Below are 21,190 nucleotides of genomic sequence, written 5' to 3'. Positions count from 1 at the left end.
CTACACTGCCCGGAATACTGAATGTCGGCCCACCAGGATAATTACAAGTTATTTAAACAGCTGTGTCATTTTGCTCATTGTCTTGTCCAAAGATGCCATCCACATTAGGCCAGTTTCACACGTCAGTGGCTCAGGTACATGTAGTGACAGTTTTCTCTCGTACCCGAGACACTGACACACATAGACACATTCTAATGAATGTGTCTATGCAGAAGTCAGCGTGTTTTCACGGACCGTGTGTCCGTGTGCAAAATACGCTGACATGTCCGTTTTTGTGCAACAGCAAGGATCACACGGACCTTTACAAGTCAATGGGTCCATGTAAACACGTATCGCACACGGATGGCGTCCGTGTGCCATCCGTGTGCCGTCCATGTGCGTTTTTAGGAGTCATAGGGTTAACATTGAAACCAATTTTTTCACTACACGGACACCACACGGACAGCATACGGATCACACACGGATGGTACACACGGACATACGGATAGCACACGGATCACGCACGGATGGCCTACGTATCCACACGGACACGGATAGCTTCGGTATCGGTTTTTCCGATACCGGAATTACCTGGACGTGTGAAACCGCCCTTACTTAGATTGGTGTCTTAAAATGAAAGAAGAAATTTGCAAAATCACTGTAAGGCCATGTTCACATGACCATATATTTTGTAGGCGTGTGGTCTTTAAAAAAAACCTTGCAGCATTCACACCAATGTTATTCAGTGGGGTAGTGCAGATGAATGATTGGTTTCACAGACCAAATTTATGCATAAAAAAAAATAAAAAGTTGCAGCATGCAGTAGTTTCTTAAGTGTATTGAATGAGACTAGCCCATTCAAGTCTATAGGTGCACCAAAAAAAATGAATTCCTTAAGGAGCCACTGTACAGCATCCGATATATTGCAGGTTTTTTATACTCTCAAGTGAACCCTACCCTACGTGTGAGTGCAAACACAATGTCCTATAGTAACAAAGCTCACTAAACATTATTAAAAAAGAGATTTATTAATAAGCTACAAATATTGGTATCTGTATATAGCTGTGCATCTTCACTGCTAGAGAGAACTAATGAATGAGGAGGGTTGGAAAGGTGGCCAGCACAGGAACACTGAAAAGGAGGTCTGATTGTCTGTAATGGAGTAATGCCCTTTATAATGGCTGGAGAACATCTGGAGAAAGTGTCCGATTCACCATGTACTGTTATAGAAGCAATAAAAAACCCGCCCAATAAAGTAGATTATGGGCTGCAATTTGAGCTTCACAGTAAAAAAGCAAGAAATGAAGCATAAACCTCATTAAAAACGTCTTAAATCAAATAAAGTGTTAATATGTCCCAGTAATATAGTTCGTGGACAAGTTAACAGTACTTCATGTGAGTCTGGAGAAGGCTTCCACTGTAGGTATGGACTGATGCTGGTTACTAGCTCACAGAGGAAACTTTATATATTAATACTGACACGATTGCATAGTCATAGACAAAGTAAGTGGTGGCCACGTTTAGTTAACAGTGCTGGATCGTGGACGCCGGACCCCAAGGGTAGGCTGGAGCTCCACCACCTTCTTCCCTTGTTCCTGGCTGTGCTCCTTGTACCATTCCTATATTATCAGAAGAAATACAGAAAAGGCAGAACAGGTCATTTCTAAAAATAAATACAATTAAACAAATGGAGTGTAACTGTAAGTAAGCGATAGAACGTGTATACACTTCTGTACAGGTGTATATCAATACTGCCTTCATAATCCCCAAATATGAATGTCAGCTTTAGAAAATGGGTTAAAATGGAAACTGTCAGCAAGTCGATAACAAGTCTGATACAAATAATATCAGTGCGACTTACTCCTTATACAGTGGGGAAAAAAAGTATTTAGTCAGTCAGCAATAGCGCAAGTTCCACCACTTAAAAAGATGAGAGGCGTCTGTAATTTACATCATAGGTAGACCTCAACTGTGGGAGACAAACTGAGAAAAAAAAATCCAGAAAATCACATTGTCTGTTTTTTTTTCATTTTATTTGCATATTATGGTGGAAAATAAGTATTTGGTCAGAAACAAGCAATCCAGATTTCTGGCTCTCACAGACCTGTAACTTCTTCTTTAAGAGTCTCCTCTTTCCTCCACTCATTACCTGTAGTAATGGCACCTGATTAAACTTGTTATCAGTATAAAAAGACACCTGTGCACACCCTCAAACAGTCTGACTCCAAACTCCACTATGGTGAAGACCAAAGAGCTGTCAAAGGACACCAGAAACAAAATTGTAGCCCTGCACCAGGCTGGGAAGACTGAATCTGCAATAGCCAACCAGCTTGGAGTGAAGAAATCAACTGTGGGAGCAATAATTAGAAAATGGAAGACATACAAGACCACTGATAATCTCCCTCAATCTGGTGCTCCACGCAAAATCCCCCCCGTGGGGTCAGAATGATCACAAGAACGGTGAGCAAAAATCCCAGAACCACGTGGGGGGACCTAGTGAATGAACTGCAGAGAGCTGGGACCAATGTAACAAGGCCTACCATAAGTAACACACTACGCCACCATGGACTCAGATCCTGCAGTGCCAGACGTGTCCCATTGCTTAAGCCTGTACATGTCCGGGCCCGTCTGAAGTTTGCTAGAGAGCATTTGGATGATCCAGAGGAGTTTTGGGAGAATGTCCTATGGTCTGATGAAACCAAACTGGAACTGTTTGGTAGAAACACAACTTGTCGTGTTTGGAGGAAAAAGAATACTGAGTTGCATCCATCAAACACCATACCTACTGTAAAGCATGGTGGTGGAAACATCATGCTTTGGGGCTGTTTCTCTGCAAAGGGGCCAGGACGACTGATCCGGGTACATGAAAGAATGAATGGGGCCATGTATCGTGAGATTTTGAGTGCAAACCTCCTTCCATCGGCAAGGGCATTGAAGATGAAACGTGGCTGGGTCTTTCAACATGACAATGATCCAAAGCACACCACCAGGGCAACGAAGGAGTGGCTTCGTAAGAAGCATTTCAAGGTCCTGGAGTGACCTAGCCAGTCTCCAGATCTCAACCCTATAGAAAACCTTTGGAGGGAGTTGAAAGTCCGTGTTGCCAAGCGAAAAGCCAAAAACATCACTGCTCTAGAGGAGATCTGCATGGAGGAATGGGCCAACATACCAACAACAGTGTGTGGCAACCTTGTGAAGACTTACAGAAAACGTTTGACCTCTGTCATTGCCAACAAAGGATATATCACAAAGTATTGAGATGAAATTTTGTTTCTGACCAAATACTTATTTTCCACCATAATATGCAAATAAAATGAAAAAAAAAGCAGACAATGTGATTTTCTGGATTTTTTTTTCTCAGTTTGTCTCCCATAGTTGAGGTCTACCAATGATGTAAATTACAGACGCCTCTCATCTTTTTAAGTGGTGGAACTTGCACTATTGCTGACTGACTAAATACTTTTTTTCCCCACTGTATGTGATATAATTCTTCTTTATTGCGTATATAATCATGTATGATTAGAGCTCAGCAGACCGACCATTACAAGCTTCCAGTAGACAAAGCAGCGTTAAAACGAAGCAATCAGAGGCGACTCCTGTCTCACCTGGATTTCTTCCTCATACATCTTCATGCTAAGGTCACTCTTTGTTTGGGATCTTCTGCCCACAAACTGCACAGAAGAAGTCTAAAGCCCGAGAGATTTAGAGAGAAGGATGGTGAGAGGATTGGATGCATGAAGAGGAAATAAGGCTATGTTCACATTGCGTTTTTTATATGTAAAATTTAAGCTTCTTACAAAAAGCAGGTTTTGTTGCGGCTTTTGCTGTGTTTTTATTTCTGACTTTTTGCTGTCTCTTGCGCATGTTGATAAAGTTTAGTGCCCCCCCAAACAAAAATCATGATTTAACCTTTCTTTTTGCACTTACAAACACTGCAAATACACTAAAAAAATGCTTAAAGAAGTGGCATCCTGCAGTTTTCAAAATCAGTCAGGAAAAAATAAAAATGTGCGCAAGAGATTTCTGATATCTCAGAGTTTGCTGGTACTGTAAAACGCAGCTTAAAATTTGTCTAAAAAAGGAGCAAAAAAAAAAAAAGCAACGTGTGAACATAGCCTAAGCGTGGCAGATAATTCGCAATGTGAAAAATAATGGAACATGTCTGAGAGGCATAGTCTGATTCCTGCCGAATACAGCAACACAAAAAAAAAAAAAAAAAACACAAATTTTAAGCCCTTGTTTAAACGTTTTACCTTGTGGAGAGTGACATGTTAAGCATGCCGGGATGAGGAGACTTTTAAGCCGCAATGCTCCTCTGCGAAATATGCAAATTGTCTCTTCAGAGAGGAAGAGGCCAAGAAATCTAATGCCACCTATGTGAAGTAGCATATGACCTTTAGGATTGTTACTTCCTATAGGTGGCACTAGCGTTCTAGTCCTCTTCCTCTCTGAAGAGACAGTTTTCATATTTCCCAGAGGAGCATTGCAGCATCTCCTCATCTCGGCATGCTTAGCATGTCACTCTCCGTAAAGAGAAACGTTACGTTACTCCTTGGATCCAAGACCTTGTCCAGGAATCAGTATTATGGAAAGAACTTCTATGGACATCATCAGAAAACAAGTAAATAGGTTAGGTGCCAGCAGCAAACGTGACATAAGCCTCCATTGCAGATGGCTGCCATCTATTTCATTATGCTCATAAGTTTACATATCCTAGGCAGAATTTGTACCATTTCTGGAAAATACAAGTGATTCAGCAAAACAGAATTTGTTAATTATATGTCCCTGAAGGATGCTTTTACACGTGGCTGTAGGGGCAGTAGTGCGCCAAGCTTTCAAGAATCGGGCAGACGCTTGTGCAGGTGAAGCATATGCTTTTAATGCGTAAATGAATGAGCAGTGCACCCCAAAAAGGATGTGCAAAACTAGCAATCCACATAGAATCGCCATGCAGCGCACTACTGCCCTGTGACTACTATGTTTAACAGCAACCAAATGTTTGGGCTAATATACATTCCAGTATGCCCACAAAGTTAGGATGGCTGTGAAGAGGGCATATCCATACCCATACCTTGTGTTATAGTAATGTGTATATAGCTAGAGGCCAACATTAGACTAACCCCTTAGTGACCGCGCCAATTTCGTACTTCATGACCAAGTCAATTTTTACAATTCTGACCACTGTCACTTTATGAGGTAATAACTCTGGAACGCTTCAACGTATCCCACTGATTCTGAGTGGGATAATTTGGCAAAATTTTCCAAAAATTTTGAAAATTTAACAATTTTCAAACTTTTAATTTTTTGTACTCTTAAATCAGAGAGAGGTGCCACACAAAATAGTTAATAAATAACATTTCCCACGTGTCTACTTTACATCAGATCAATTTTGGAAACAATTTTTTTTGTTACGACATTAAAAGGGTTAAAAGTTGACCAGCGAATTCTCATTTTTCCAACAAATTTACAAAACCTTTTTATTTAGGGACCACCTCACATTTGAAGTGAGTTTGGGGTTCAATATGACAGAAAATACTCAAAAGAGACACCATTCTAAAAACTGCACCCCTCAAGGTGCTTAAAACCGCACTCAGGAAGTTTTTTAAACCTTCAGGTGCTTCACGATAACTAAAGCAATGTGGAAGGAAAAAAATGAATATTTTACTTTTTTCACAAAAATTTTCTTTAGACCCAAACTTTTCTATTTTCACAATAGTATCAGGAGAAAATGGACCACAAAATTTGTTGTGCAATTTCTCCTGAGTACACTGACACCCCGTATGTGGGGGAAAGGCACTGTTTGGCCGCATGGCAGGGCTCAGAACGCAAAATTGGCTGGAATCAACAGTGGGCGCCATTTTGTGTTGTATTTGGAGACCCCCTGATGTACCTAAACAGTTGAACACCTCAATTCTACACAGCCCTAACCCCAACACACCCCTAACCCTAATCCCAACCCTAACAACCACCATAACCCTAACCACCCTAGCTCTAACCCTAGCCCAACCCTAATCCTAGCCCCACCCCTAACCCTAATGGAAAAAAATATATTTTTTTTTATTTTATTATTTTTACCTAACTAAGGTGGTGAAAAAGGGTGTTTTAATTTACATTTTTTTTATTTTGATCACTGTGATAGGGTCTATCAAAGTGATCAAAATGAACCAAAAGGAAAAATCACCTATTGTTGCCAGGTGCCAGCCGCCAGATCTCGGCGGGCACACTGAGCATGCGCCCACCATTTTCTTCAGGGAAGATGACGTGCAGGGCCGTGGAATGGAGCCGGTGGGTACTGGGGGGGCTCGAGGGACCCCATTTCTCTCTCCTCTGGTATGCTAGATCATATCAGAGGAGAGAAATAAATGGGAATGTTTTTTTTTTGAGGTTGCCGTTATTTTGACGGGACTGGACAACCATCTGGTATTTATGGGGTCTCCTGACTCTCCCTGACAGATGACATCAGAGCACTAATGGTGTCTGAGGGAGATGGGTGTTAAATATGATAGTTGTTAAGCTCACATTAATGTTTTAGCTGTTAGGTCACCAATGCCCCAAAACTGTCACCATGATCCTTCTGAGCATATTCCTGTATTGTAATTTACTAGTTACTTTTAGAAAGCTCGCTATGTGCGGCAAAAAGACATTTATATTTTAGCCAGGACAAGTCAGATGGATGAAGATTTTCCTGGACTAGACCAGTCTTGGGTGTTGTATTCCAATGAAGTCATGATGGGGGCAAGTCGAGGGGAACACTATATACATTAGCTTCAATACAAGTGTGCTTGATGCACATAGCAAGCGAATTTTTACATAACAAGGACCTCATTACAATGCAGGATTGTGGCATCTATGCTCAGTATAATAGAAAGTGGAAGACCCTCATCACATCCTCTTCACCGTATATTGGAATTTTCATAATGGATATCCCTTTACATCATCCTCATTGGTGTGTGTTGCAAAATAGAGGACTAAAGAATAAAGCCACATGCCCAACCTGGTTAGATTGTAAATGGGCGAGCAATTTTCGGACTTGGTTTTTCTCCTCGCCGTTTTGCGCATGTCTGAGAATCGTTGTCAGCTCTTCTCTACCCACCTCCATCTCCAAAGTGATCCCTTTTTCATCTATATTAATGAATAAGAGTAAAGTCCCAATAAAAACACATGGTGAAGTTCATGAATATCACACAGCTCAGTCATGTGCCTTCATTCAAAACGGTCAGTGTTTTCAATCTACTTTTATAATATGTAGGCTAAACAGTAGTGAAGTCTGCCTAGTGCAATCATACTGAAGAGAAGTGACTTGAGATTGTGGTGAACAAAAGTTGACAAGATGTAGCTCTACCTTGCAAAATGTAGCTGTAATTTACCTGCGTTACCAAAATGGCGCAAAAACTTACAACCTAATACATGTTTTCCCTAACTTTCACTTACCTTCCACATCTTTGTTCTTCCTGCAGTAATTCATTCGGAAAACAAAAGCATCCAAAATGCAGGCGACAATAATGGTTAAGACAACCTAGGAACGTATAAAGGATGGAGATGTTAAAGGGTTTGTCCACCTCTGGGAACACTATTTCCTCGATCGCTTCATTGGGGGACACAGGAAACCATGGGTGTATGCTATGTTGCCAAAAGGAGGCTGACACTGAAGAAAAAAAGTTAGCTCCTCCTCCGCAGTGTACACCCCACCGACAGGACCTAGGATATCCAGTTTAGTGGAAGGCTCCGAGAAACATATTTTACGGTAAGCAACCAAAAATCCTGTTTTTATTATTACTTAAAATCTTTATATTTTGAACTGAAAATTATTTTGCAATTTAGGTTCATTAAAAATGTTGCACTGTTGGACTTTTACAGGCTCTTTATTTCCCGGCATATTTATCTTTGACATGGGCTGTGATTATAAATCAGCGGGGAGGAGCTCAGAGAAAGATAGATAAAGGAGTTAGAATCTCTCAGGACTCTCAGTACGAGCTCATTGATGGATTTTCAGTTAACCCATTTGGCAATCAGCAACCCAGTCACCAATAGACAGCGTAATACGGAGGCTTTGGAAGACAAATGGTGCAACATTTTTAATGAAACCCAATTACAAAGAAGATTTTTAGCCAAAAAACCCACATACATAAAAGAAAAAAAAATGTCCCCAAAGGTGAAAAACTGTTTTAATAATAAATAGGATGGATGACAGAAGTATGAATCATCTGATATGTTTTACTCACCATGGTGACTATGTAAAACACCATGAAATAAAGTCGTGCCCAGTGAGATGTTTGAGACGTGACTCCTTCCTATAAAAAAAAAATACATGTTTTAGAACTTATTCTAGTTGAAAGCAGATGTGTTAGCTCGATCAAAGAAGACAAGACAACAAGTGCATTACTTTAAATTCTCAAACAATGAACAGTGAAGTTTATCTGGATGAAACACTCACCATGATGATGTTCCAATTATTAACTACGGTCAACTCAAATAAAGTTACTGCAAAAAAAAAAGAACAGTATTAAATGAAGGACTGAGTCGCAAAAAAAAAAATATTGAGGAAACACCTGGTTTCCACTAACTAGGAAACTGTATTGAAATTCTAGTAAAATAATTTGTGCAGGTGCTGGCACCTTTCCCTAGTGATAACAGGGTGTTCTTGCACTTCTAATCCCTAAAGGAAGCTTGTCCGTCTCCAAGACTTCTCCCGTGCTGCGCCAGTTCTCGGGAAAGCACTACCAAGGACGATTCAACTAATACCTAGCCCCCATGTTTTTAAACGTGCTTTTAAAAACACCTCTTTAGACAGGCCTGTGAACTCAACTCACTAACCTAATTCTCCCCTGATCCCTCTTTCTAAATTTTCTTTAGAACCTGGTCCCTCCTATTTGTCTGTGTCCACACCCTCCCCACACCCAATTGCACTAGGTAACTGCGCTTAGGCAGATATTAGCCAATGATCGGCTAATGAAGTGGATTTGAAATGCCTCATTTACTATAATGATGGCTGGATGACAAGATATTTTACTTATTATGTCCCCATGCGCTGCGGATCATGTTGGCATTATATAAATAAAAGTATTATTTTATTATTATATTATTATTATTATTATTATTATTATTATTATTATTATTATTATACTTTAATAAGCAAATATATAAAAATTAGTTTTCATTCCACTTCCTATTACCAAAGCTGAGGAGGATATTGTCGAAGTTGTTCAGGTAGTAGTATCCTTCTTCTATCAGACTTTGGTTGCCCTCGGTGTGGATCACCAGGCGATAAGACTCTGCAACTGTACTATTACTAAAAAAAAAAAATAATATTATTATTTTATTATTATTATAACATTATCTGCCAGTTTAAAACCTTGATGATCATAATTCGTATGGGGCATGCATACATTTTTCCATAACTGACAAATAAAAGCATTCATAAACTGTCCACACTGATATGTTATCTATAGAAGCCAACAAGGTCCCTTGCCAGATATAATGCCAATCTTAGCCTTTTAACTGCTTAGATGCCATGGTCAATAGTAACCACGGCACCTAAGCAGTTACACACTGGATGGAAACGTATTGCCCTGATCCCCGCAATCACACTGCCGTAGGGTTGGCATAATAACCAGGGCCTAATGATGGCCTTGACGATCTGCAATATTAGTACTACTCCAAGTTTGTTTGCTTTCAAAAAGGTTATTTTTATGTATGTCCTTTTACCACATAACAAAAGTTTAAAAAACAACATCAATATATAATTCCCAAATTGTCTCTTCAGAGAGGAAGAGGACTAAAACTCTAGTGCCACCTATTGGAAGTAGAAATCCGAAAAGTCAATGTTGATCTTTTATCAAGCCTTGTCCCCTGACTTAGGATAAAAGCTAAACCAGAATCTCAGTGTACAGACACTGTTTTTCAGGGTACTGCCTCTCGTTAGTGCAAAGTGTGAGATCTCTTGCGGAGAGTGACACATATATATATATATATATATATATATATATATAGCTGAGTATGTATGTGTGTATCAATGAAGCCACGCCCACTCCACATAGCCTCGCCCACTGGTGGGTGGATAGTGGGGTTGCAGAGGGAAAGTGCAGAACACAGGTGGAGAGCGGAGCTGTGAGGGAGAGAGCAGGACATGGATGGAAAGCGGGGCTGCAGAGGGATAGATCGGGATGGCGCATGGAGAGTGGGGCTGTAGATGTAGAGAGCAGGGCTGTGGAGAAAGAGCGGGACATGGATGGAAAGCGGGGCAGCCGAGGGATTGAATGGGACGGCGCATGGAGAGCAGGGCTGCAGAGGGAGAGAGTGGGACGGCAGGTGGAGAGCAGGGCTGCGGAATGAGAGAGGGTGATGGCGTATAGAGAGCGGGGCTGTTAAGGGAGAGAGCGGACGCGGGTGGAGAGCTGGGTTGCAGAGGGAGGGAGCAGGACGGCGAGTGGAGAGCGGAACAGCAAGTGGAGAGCGGAACAGCAAGTGGAGAGTGGGACAGCAAGTGGAGAGCGGGACACGAGTGGAGAGTGGGACAGCGAGTGGAGGGCGGGGCTGTGGAGGGAGAGAGCAGGGCTGCGGAGGGAGAGAGCGGGACAGCCCGTGGACACAGGGGCTGCTGAGGGAGAGAGCGGGGCTGTGGAGGGAGAATGCAGGACGGCGATTGGAGAGTGGGGCTGTGGAAGGAGAGAGCATGACGGTGGATGGAGAACTGGGCTGCAGAGGGAGACAGCAGGGCTGCGGTGCAAAAGCGGGACTGCTGAGGGAGAGAGTGGGACAGCCAGTGGAGATAGGGGCTGCGGAGGGAGAGAGCGGGACAGTAGATGGAGAGCGATGCTGCTGAGGGAGAATGCGGGACAGCGGGTGGAGAGCTGGGCTTTGGAGGGAGAGAGCGGGAAGGCGAGTGGAGAGCCGGGCTGAGGAGGGAGAGAGCAGGACGGTAGTTAGTTACTATGCCCGGGCAACGCCGGGCTCTTCAGTTATATAATTCCCAAAAATTATTTAAGAATTGCTGTTTTTTTTTCTTCATTTCCCCTCACCAAATTAATTTTAACAGGATGTAAATATATTTTAAGGCCTATTAAAAGGCAGCATTAAAAAATGTAAACTTGCTCTACAGAAAAACAAGCCCTAATATGGCTAAGTGAATGTAAAATTTAAAGGGTTGATATTGTCTTCTGGGATTATTATGTTTGATAGGTAGAACGAGAGATTCTGTTCTCTTCCTCTGTGAAAAGGTTATTTGCATATTTTATTTCCTAGTGAACACTGCATTGCATATAATTCTCCCTACGTGAGCTTGGTGGAATCCTTAAATAGGCCTTTCATTAAGTTTTTCATGTTGCACTGGACACACAAAGTAATAGTGGCTACAGAGCAGAATAAAACATAATTGTTTTTTAATTATTCTTCTGTTTCTGAGAAATTAGCAATCAAGGTATTTGACATCTAAAAAGTTAATTTTTGTTAAGTCCAGGTGGGTATTATCAGAGATTTCACAGGGTAAGTGTACTTCATCCTCTGTATGATGTTGACCAATAATAAGCAGCCAGCAACAGTAATGAGAAAGATCACACCCCACAATAGCTTAGGCTAGTTTCACACTTGCTTTTTTTTGCAGCGCGTTTTTCCCGCAAAAAAACGCATTGAAAAAACGCATACAAAAGCATACAACTGCTGCGTTGTTTTCAAGCATTTTTATGAGCATGCATGAAAAAAACGCAGCGTTTTTATGCGTTTGTATGCATTTTTACCGCTTTTGCTTTTTTTTCCAACATTAGGTGGCCCCTCACACTAACCCAAACCATGACTTTACTAACCCTAACCCTGACCCTAACCCTAACCCTGACCCTAACCCTGACCCTTAACCAAACCATACTTAACCCTAACCCAAACCCTAAACCCTAACTAACCCTGACCCTAACCCTAACCCTGACCCTAACCCTTAACCAAACCATACTTAACCCTAACACAAACCCTAAACCCTAACTAACCCTAACCCTGACCCTAACCCTGACCCTGACCCTAACCCTGACCCTGACCCTAACCCTTAACCAAACCATACTTAACCCTAACCCAAACCCTAAACCCTAACTAACCCTAACCCTTAACCAAACCATACTTAACCCTAACCCTAAACCCTAACTAACCCTAACCCTAACCCTGACCCTAACCCTGACCCTAACCCTGACCCTTAACCAAACCATACTTAACCCTAACCCAAACCCTAAACCCTAACTAACCCTGACCCTAACCCTGACCCTTACCCTTAACCAAACCATACTTAACCCTAACCCAAACCCTAAACCCTAACTAACCCTGACCCTGACCCTAACCCTGACCCTGACCCTAACCCTAAACCCCCTTAACTAACCCTAACTCTAACCCAAACCCCTAAATTCCATGGTTAACAAAAAAAAACGCATGTGCAAAAAAACGCATACATAAGCATGCCAATGCGCACATATGCGCACCCATAGACTTATATTGGGTGTCTTGCTGTAAAAAAACGCATTGCGCGCGCATGCGTTTTTTTGAGGCAAGTCGGACGCACAAAAAATGCAACAGGTTGCATTTTGTGCGCCCGAGCGCATACCGCAAAAAAACGCATGCGCGGTAAAATGCGTACAAACGCATGTGTATGCGCACATAAGCGCATCCCATGCAAAGTATAGGAAAAAAAAATGCATGCGCTATTTAGCACTAAATTACCGCGAAAAAAAACGCAAATGTGAAACCAGCCTTAGAGAAGGTAGTTGCAAGTTGTTTGAGCACACCACACTTGTGTGTCATTACTGACACCTTTGAGCTTTCACCTCTTGGCAGTCTACATTGTTGGAGAGGCAGTACAGCTGAGTTTAGTTGTGTCACATTACAAACACTTCTGTCACTACTCCTCTAATAGTGCTGCCAGCTCTGCTGTATTGCCCCTTACCCCACATTGACTGCCATCTCAAAAGGTGTTACCTACACTGTTGTGCCCTGTATATTTGCTCCCACCCTAACAATAGCAGTATCCAAGTCAGCTCTGCAGATAACTCAAGAAAAAAGTGTCCCTCCCGATGCTTTTCTTTCTCAATAATAAGATGTCATCAGGAGAGTCTAACTTGTATAGGCGAAAAAAGGCATCCACTTCTTCTCAGACAAGTTATCTATTATTCTACTAAATACTAAAGTGCTGAGTGATAACAAGTGTTTTTGTACTCCATAGGAATATCTTACAATGGTGAGTACCTCCTAAAAAGTGCAGAGTGCTACATCTTTATCCTAAAGAATGGGGAGATGTGTTAAAATCTAAATTTCTGGTGGTCAATTGTCTCATTAAATTTTATTGTATTATGAAAGTAAAAGTTATTTTTTAATAAGGTGTTTTTCCATACTAATTACAACATGATCTTAAAACTAGACCCTCTAATTCAAGCAGGGATCACAGCTGATTATATAATCTCATAAAAGGGATGAAGGACACGCCCTCAGTGAACTTTCTGATAAGACCCAATAGAACTTAAAAGGGGTATTTCCATCTCCAAAATCCTATCCCAATAAGTAGTAGGTGTAATAATAATATTAACAAATACCTCCAATTAGAAATGTAGTACAGTCTTAACAATACAACTATCAGTAGCCGTGGAGCGTTCCTACGATGACCTAGACGCCTCGGCACAGCCGGAGAACTAACTAAGCCTAAAGCAGAAAGATGAAATCTAAACTGCCCCGGAGCAGATCCCCAAAGGAATAGACAGCCGCCAAACATATATTGTCGATGAGACAAGATGAAACACAAACACAGGCAGAAAATAGACTGAGCAAATGATGGGGCCCAAACTGTCTAGATAGGACAGGACAGAAAAGACACTGTCTGCAATCACACAAAAACCCTGAAAAATCAAACACATCTGATATACAAAAAAACCTGTGGCCACACGACCTCACCCCCGCTACAGTTGTGGCCAAAAGTATTGACACCCCTCCAATTCTGTCAGCTAATACTCAGTTTCTTCCTGAAATTGATTGCAAACACAAATTCTTTGGTATTATTATCTTCATTTAATTTGTCTTAAATGAAAAAACACAAAAGAGAATGAAGCAAAAAGCAAAACACTGATCATTTCACACAAAACTCTAAAAATGGGCCAGACAAAAGTATTGGCACCCTCAGCCTAATACTTGGTTGCACAACCTTTAGCCAAAATAACTGCGACCAACCGCTACCGGTAACCATCAATTAGTTTCTTACAATGCTCTGCTGGAATTTTAGACCATTCTTCTTTGGCAAACTGCTCCAGGTCCCTGATATTTGAAGGATGCCTTCTCCAAACTGCCATTTTTAGATCTCTCCACAGGTGTTCTATGGGATTCAGGTCTGGACTCATTGCTGGCCACCTTAGAAGTCTCCAGTGCTTTCTCTCAAACCATTTTCTAGTGCTTTTTGAAGTGTGTTTTGGGTCATTGTCCTGCTGGAAGACCCATGACCTCTGAGGGAGACCCAGCTTTCTCACACTGGGCACTACATTATGCTGCAAAATTTGTTGGTAGTCTTCAGACTTCATAATGCCATGCACACGGTCAAGCAGTCCAGTGCCAGAGGCAGCAAAGCAACCCCAAAACATCAGGGAACCTCCGCCATGTTTGACTGTAGGGACCGTGTTCTTTTCTTTGAATGCCTCTTTTTTCTCCTGTAAACTCTATGTTGATGTCTTTGCCCAAAAAGCTCTACTTTGTTCTCTGGTCAGATGAGACAATTCTTCCAAAAAGTTTTAGGCTTTTTCAGGTAAGTTTTGGCAAACTTCAGCCTGGCTTTTTTATGTCTCGGGGTAAGAAGTGGGGTCTTCCTGGGTCTCCTACCATACAGTCCCTTTTCATTCAGACGCCGACGGATAGTACGGGTTGACACTGTTGTACCCTCGGACTGCAGGGCAGAGCTTGAACTTGTTTGAATGTTAGTCGAGGTTCTTTATCCGACATCCGCACAATCTTGGGTAGAAATCTCTTGTCAATTTTTCTTTTCCGTCCACATCTAGGGAGGTTAGCCACAGTGCCATGGGCTTTAAACTTCTTGATGACACTGCGCACGGTAGATACAGGAACATTCTGGTCTTTGGAGATGGACTTGTAGCCTTGAGATTGCTCATGCTTCCTCACAATTTGGTTTCTCAAGTCCTCAGACAGTTCTTTGGTCTTCTTTCTTTTCTCCATGCTCAATGTGGTACACACAAGGACACAGGACAGAGGTTGAGTCAACTTTAATCCATGTCAACTGGCTGCAAGTGTGATTTAGTAATTGCCAACACCTGTTAGGTGCCACAGGTAAGTTACAGGTGCTGTTAATTACACAAATTAGAGATGCATCACATGATTTTTCGAACAGTGCCAATACTTTTGTCCACCCTCTTTTTTATGTTTGGTGTGGAATTATATCCAATTTGGCTTTAGGACAATTCTTTTTGTGTTTTTTCATTTAAGACAAATTAAATGAAGATAATAATACCAAAGAATTTGTGTTTGCAATCATTTTCAGGAAGAAACTGAATATTATCTGACAGAATTGCAGGGGTGTCAATACTTTTGGCCACAACTGTAGATCAGCACTCTGGTGTGAACTGGAAGCAAAGCAAAAGATACTAATATAACAGGGGACTGAACAAACTAGCACAAGCTGTAATATATGGAGCGGGGCCCAGCGCCGCCCTCAGCAGGGAGTACGCTGAACCCTCGCAGCACAGCAGAAAGCAAAAAAAAGCACAACCAGAATAGATGCAAAGGATTAGCAAAAGAATCACTTAACTGAACCATGCAGATCAGGCAGGAGACTGAAGAGCTCAAAATGCACAAGGAGGAAATCACCAGCAACCATTAAGGGAAGCCTGCTCATTTATATGCTCCCAGCCAGTAATTCCAGATTCCCAATCATCATTGTCAGGTTGTCAGGTGGCAAACCTCCATCAGACCGGCCAGCTCCACTACTCCCAGTAACCATCAGAGGGAGCTCCAGCCCAGAAGTCGGAGCAAGGCAATTCACCGAACCCTCATCCACGCCACCAGGCCGATCAGGATGGGACCGGTGAAAAGCACGAATCAATCTTTTAGCATGAATATCAGAAGCAGAGACCCAAGACTTATCGTCCTGGCCATAACCTTTCCACTTGACCAAGTACTGAAGTCTCCGCCTGGCCAGACGAGAATCCAATATCTTCTCTACCTCATACTCCAAATTACCCTTAACCAGTACAGGGTCAGGGGGCGCCGCCATGGGAACTACTGGCTCCACAAACCTTTTCAACAAAGATTTATGAAAAACGTTATGAATCTTAAACGTAACTGGAAGAGCCAAACGGAAAGAAATTAAGGATTTCCAAAATCTTATAAGGTCATTGGCTTGAATTTTGGAGATGCAACCTTCATAGGAATATTTTTTGAGGACAACCAAACCATATCACCCACTTTAAACCGGGGACCAATGGTCCTATGCCGGTTGGAAAACCGTTGGGCCTTTTCCTGAGAGTGGGACAACTTATCCACTACTTGGTCCCAAATCTGCTACATTCTCTCTACCACAGAATCCACACTTGGGCAGGCAGAAGCTTCCACCTGCCCCGAAGAAAATCGAGGATTAAACCCAAAATTACAGAAGAAAGGAGACATCAAAATGGCAGAACTAGCCCTATTGTTTAGCGCGAGTTCGGCCAAGGGCAAAAATGAGACCCAATCATTCTGATCAGCAGATATGAAACATCTCAAATAGGACTCCAAAGTCTGGTTTGTTCTCTCAGTCTGCCCATTGGTCTGAGCATGAAATGCAGAGGAGAAAGACAACTGAATTCCCAGTTTGGAACAAAAAGCTCTCCAAAATCTGGAAACAAACTGGACTCCTCTGTCCGACACAATGTTCTCAGGAATCCCGTGCAAACGAACCACTTGTTGTAAAAACAAGGGCACCAACTCAGAAGAAGATGGCAACTTTGGGACTTGTACAAGATGGACCATCTTAGAAAATCTATCACAGATCACACAAATAACAGTCATTCTCTGACAGACAAGGAGAGCAGAAATAAAATCCATTGAGATATGGGTCCATGGCCTCCTGCGCACTGGCAGGGGCATCAACAAACCACTAGCACAAGAACAGGGCTTGGGCCGAGAACAAGTCCCACAGAACTGCACAAAATTCCTGACATCACGAGATAAGGCAGGCCACCAGAAAGACCGACTCACCAAATCTCTGGTACCAAAGATACCTTGATGACCAGCCAACGCGGAGCAATGAATTTCAGACATTGCTCTTCTCCTCCACTGGTCAGGGACATACAATTTCCCCATAGGGCATCGTTCAGGTTTATCCTTCTGAAATTCCTCCAAGGCACGTCTCAAATCGGGAGAAATGGCGGAAAGAACTACACCCTCATTTAGAATGGTAGTAGGCTTGGTCACATCAAGAGAATCCGAAAAGAAACTCCTAGAAAGGGCGTCCGCCTTGACATTCTTAGTGCCCGGAAGAAAGGAGACCACAAAATTAAAACGCGTGAAAAACAAGGCCCACCTAGCCTGTCTAGGATTCTAGCGCTTGGCTGATTCAAGATAAATCAAATTCTTGTGATCGGTGAGGACCACAACTTGATGTCTAGCTCCCTCCAACCAATGTCTCTACTCCTTAAATGCCTACTTCATGGCCAACGATTCCCCACGTCATACAGTAGTTACGTTCAGATGGAGAAAATTTTCGAGAAAAGAAGGCACAGGGATTCATCTTAGAGGTTACCGGATCTCTTTGAGACAAAACGGCTCCTGCACCAATCTCAGAAGCATCTACCTCCACCTGAAATGGGAGTGAAACATCAGGTTGCTGTAGAACCGGAGCGGAAGTGATTCTCTGCTTAAGCTCCTGAAATGCCGAGACTGCCTCTGGAGAACAATTCACCACATCAGCGCTCTTTTTGGTCAAATCCGTCAGAGGTTTAACAATACCAGAAAAATTACTTATAAATTTACGGTAGAAATTAGCAAAACCCAAAAACTTCTGAAAAGCCTTCAGAGAAGTGGGCTGAACCCAATCATAAATGGCATGTACCTTGGCCGGGTCTATTTCAATAGCAGACGGGGACAAAATGAATCCCAAAAACAAAATCCTCTCTGTACACTAAAAAGACATTTCGATCCCATAACATACAAAGTATTTTCCCTCAAAATCCTGAACACAGTCCGGACATGTTCCACATGAAAATCCCAATCACTGGAAAAAATCTAAATATCATCCAGATAAATGATCAAAAACTTATCCACAAGGTCCCGGAAAATATCGTTCATAAAAGATTGGAAGACGGAAGGGGCATTAGTGATCCCAAAAGGCATCAGCAGGTACTCAAAATGTCCCTCCGGAGTATTAAACGCTGTCTTCCATTCATCCCCGTGCTTGATGCGAATAAGATTATACGCCCCCCTGAGGTCAAATTTGGTAAACCAACAAGCACCTTTAACTCTGGAAAATAAATCAGAAATCAGGGGTAACGGGTACTGATATTTTACAGTGATTTTGTTAAGGGAACAATAGTCGATACATGGTCTTAATGAGGCATCTTTTTTGGCCACAAAAAAAAAAATATCAGCACCCAAAGGCGAAGAGGATGGTCTGATATGACCCTTCTCCAATGATTCCTTGACATAAGATCTCATAGCATCATGTTCAATTGCGCAGTCATAACCCCTATGAGGAGGCAAAGACGCAGACTTACTCTCACTAAATACATCAGGAAAATCAGCCAAATAGTCAGGAACATTTTGAGGCTGGGAAGAGGTGGAGAAAACAGGAGTGTCCCTAAGAACACATTGACAACCCCAACTCACCACAGACACAGATTTCCAATCCAAAACAGGATTATGGGTTTGCAACCAAGGAAAACCCAATAAAATAATATCATGCAAATTGTGCAACACCAAAAATTTACAATTCTCTTCATGGTCCAGGGCGACCCGCATTATCACCTGGGTCCAAAACTGGGGTTTATTCTCCGCCAAAGGAGTAGCATCAATCCCCCTCAAGGGAATAGGGGTCCGCAGGGGCACCATGGGGAAACCACAACGTTTGGCAAAGATCCATCAGATTCAAAGCTGCTTCTGAATCAACAAAGGCCTTAGCAGAAAATGTAGACAAGGAGCAGATCAAGGTAACCGCCAATAGGAACTTAGGCTGTACACTGCCCACGGCAAATGAGTGAGCAAAACGTTTTTCTCGTTTAGGGCAGACAGAAATAACATGAGAGGCGTCCCCACAAAAGAAGCATAACTTATTACGCCTTCTAAACTCTTGACGTTGCGCCCTGGACAAAACCCTATCACTTTGCATGGGTTCAGAAGTTTGTTCACAAAGCAGCACCGCCTCTCGCGTACCCTTACGTTCACGTAAACGTCGATCAATTTGAATAGCTAATGACATGGAATCGTTAAGACCAGAGGGGGCAGGAAATCCCACCATAACATCTTTTACGGTTTCTGCCAGACCTTTCCGAAAGAGAGCTGCTAGGGCATCATCATTCCATTTAGTAAGGACCGCCCACTTTCGGAACTTCTGGCAATATAACTCCGCAGCATCCTGACCCTGGTTCAATGCCAATAAGGTTTTCTCAGCTTGATCAATAGCATTAGGTTCATCATACAATAACCCCAGGGCCTGAAAAAAAGCATCTACATTAGCCAGAATAGGATCTCCAGGTGTCAGAGAAAAAGCCCAATCCTGGGGATCGTAGCACAGCAGGGAGATTACAATTTTAACCTGCTGCACTGAGCTCCCTGATGAATTAGGTTTCAAAGCAAGAAACAGTTTACAGTTATTCTTAAAATTCAAAAATGTTGACCGATCCCCCAAAAACACATCAGGACTAAGGATCTTTGGTTCTACAGCAGATGATTGAGCGAGATAGGCAGAAATTTCCCGCACTTCAGCAGCGAGCTGCTCAACACGATTGGACAATTGCTTTGTCTCCATTAAGGAAAAAAATCCTTCTACGGCCCCAGAGAAAAAGAGGAAAAATATATAAAAAATTCTGACACCTTTTTTTTCAATTTTTTCCTTCTTTTGAGTGCCCTAGAGTCTACAGTTTTGGCTGCTGATTCTGTTATGAATGGGTCACCGAGGAGGATGGCAGGAACAGGCTAAGCCACCAGGAGACCAGAGAGGTTGGTAACTCAGCAGATTGCAGACCCCTGATCCTAACAACACGACTAGCAGTAGCCGTGGAGCGTTCCTACGATGCCCTAGACGCACGGCACAGCCGGAGAACTACCTAAGCCTAAAGTAGAAAGGAGAGATCTAAACTGCCCCGGAGCAGATCCCCAAAGGAATAAACAGCCCCAAAACTTATATTGTCGGTGAGACAAGATGAAACACAAATACAGGCAGAAAATAGACTGAGCAAATGATGGGGCCCAAACTGTCTAGATAGGACAGGACAGAAAAGACACTGTCTGCAATCATGCAAAAACCCTGAAAAATCCAACACATCTGATATACAAAAAAAACTGAGGCCACATGACCTCACCCCCGCTAGATCAGCACTCTGGTGTGAACTGGAAGCAAAGCAAAAGATACTAATATAACAGGGGACTGAACAAACTAGCACAAGCTGTAACATATGGAGCGGGGCCCAGTGCCGCCCCCAGCAGGGAGTACGCTGAACCCTCGCAACACAGCAGAAAGCAAAAAAAAAGCACAACCAGATTAGATGCAAAGGATTAACAAAAGAATCACTTAACTGAACCATGCAGATCAGGCAGGAGACTGAAGAGCTCAAAATGCACAAGGAGGAAATCACCAGCAACCACTAAGGGAAGCCTGCTCACTTATATGCTCCCAGCCAGTAATTCCAGATTCCCAATCATCATCGTCAGGTGGCAAACCTTCATCAGACCGGCCAGCTCCACTACTCCCAGTAACCACCAGAGGGAGCTCCAGCCCAGAAGTCCGAGCAAGAGAATTCACAACACATCCCCCTGGAAGACCTGGAGTTATATGATAACGTTGGGTAATGAATCATGGGCCTTCTTTAGAGATGGTGTGATTCATGTCCTATTTTAAAAGTTTTTCCTTTCCTTCGGTGCTAAGAGGGTTAATGACTTTTTCCATGCTGGCTGAGACCATACAGCCTGGTTGTTCTCAACTGCAACTGCTTATCATTTTCTCCCTCTATACTGGCTCTAGGCCTTTAGTTCCTGCCGGTGAACGATTTGTCTTCATGTGCTGAGT

General features: G+C 42.5%; 1 protein-coding gene across 5 annotated transcripts in view; it reads right to left on the bottom strand.

The window, feature by feature from the left end:
- Window positions 1–988: 988 nt before the first annotated feature.
- The window catches only part of TPCN1 (two pore segment channel 1), a 153,284-nt gene continuing 133,082 nt past the window's right edge, over window positions 989–21,190 (bottom strand). For all 5 annotated transcript variants that reach the window (XM_073554121.1, XM_073554120.1, XM_073554123.1 and 2 more), the window contains 7 exons: window positions 9,153–9,268; window positions 8,414–8,460; window positions 8,202–8,270; window positions 7,411–7,495; window positions 6,974–7,101; window positions 3,585–3,665; window positions 989–1,598 (listed from right to left, as the gene is read on the bottom strand). In XM_073554121.1, coding sequence (XP_073410222.1) covers window positions 1,500–1,598; window positions 3,585–3,665; window positions 6,974–7,101; window positions 7,411–7,495; window positions 8,202–8,270; window positions 8,414–8,460; window positions 9,153–9,268 — 625 coding nt within the window. In that variant the 3' untranslated portion in view covers window positions 989–1,499. The remainder of the gene's footprint in view (window positions 1,599–3,584; window positions 3,666–6,973; window positions 7,102–7,410; window positions 7,496–8,201; window positions 8,271–8,413; window positions 8,461–9,152; window positions 9,269–21,190) is intronic.

This window comes from Dendrobates tinctorius, unplaced genomic scaffold (genome assembly GCF_039654945.1).
Source record: "Dendrobates tinctorius isolate UK_male_01 unplaced genomic scaffold, ASM3965494v1 ptg000206l, whole genome shotgun sequence".
Taxonomy (NCBI): Eukaryota; Metazoa; Chordata; class Amphibia; order Anura; family Dendrobatidae; genus Dendrobates; species Dendrobates tinctorius.
This window is presented reverse-complemented; position numbering and strand designations above follow the sequence as displayed.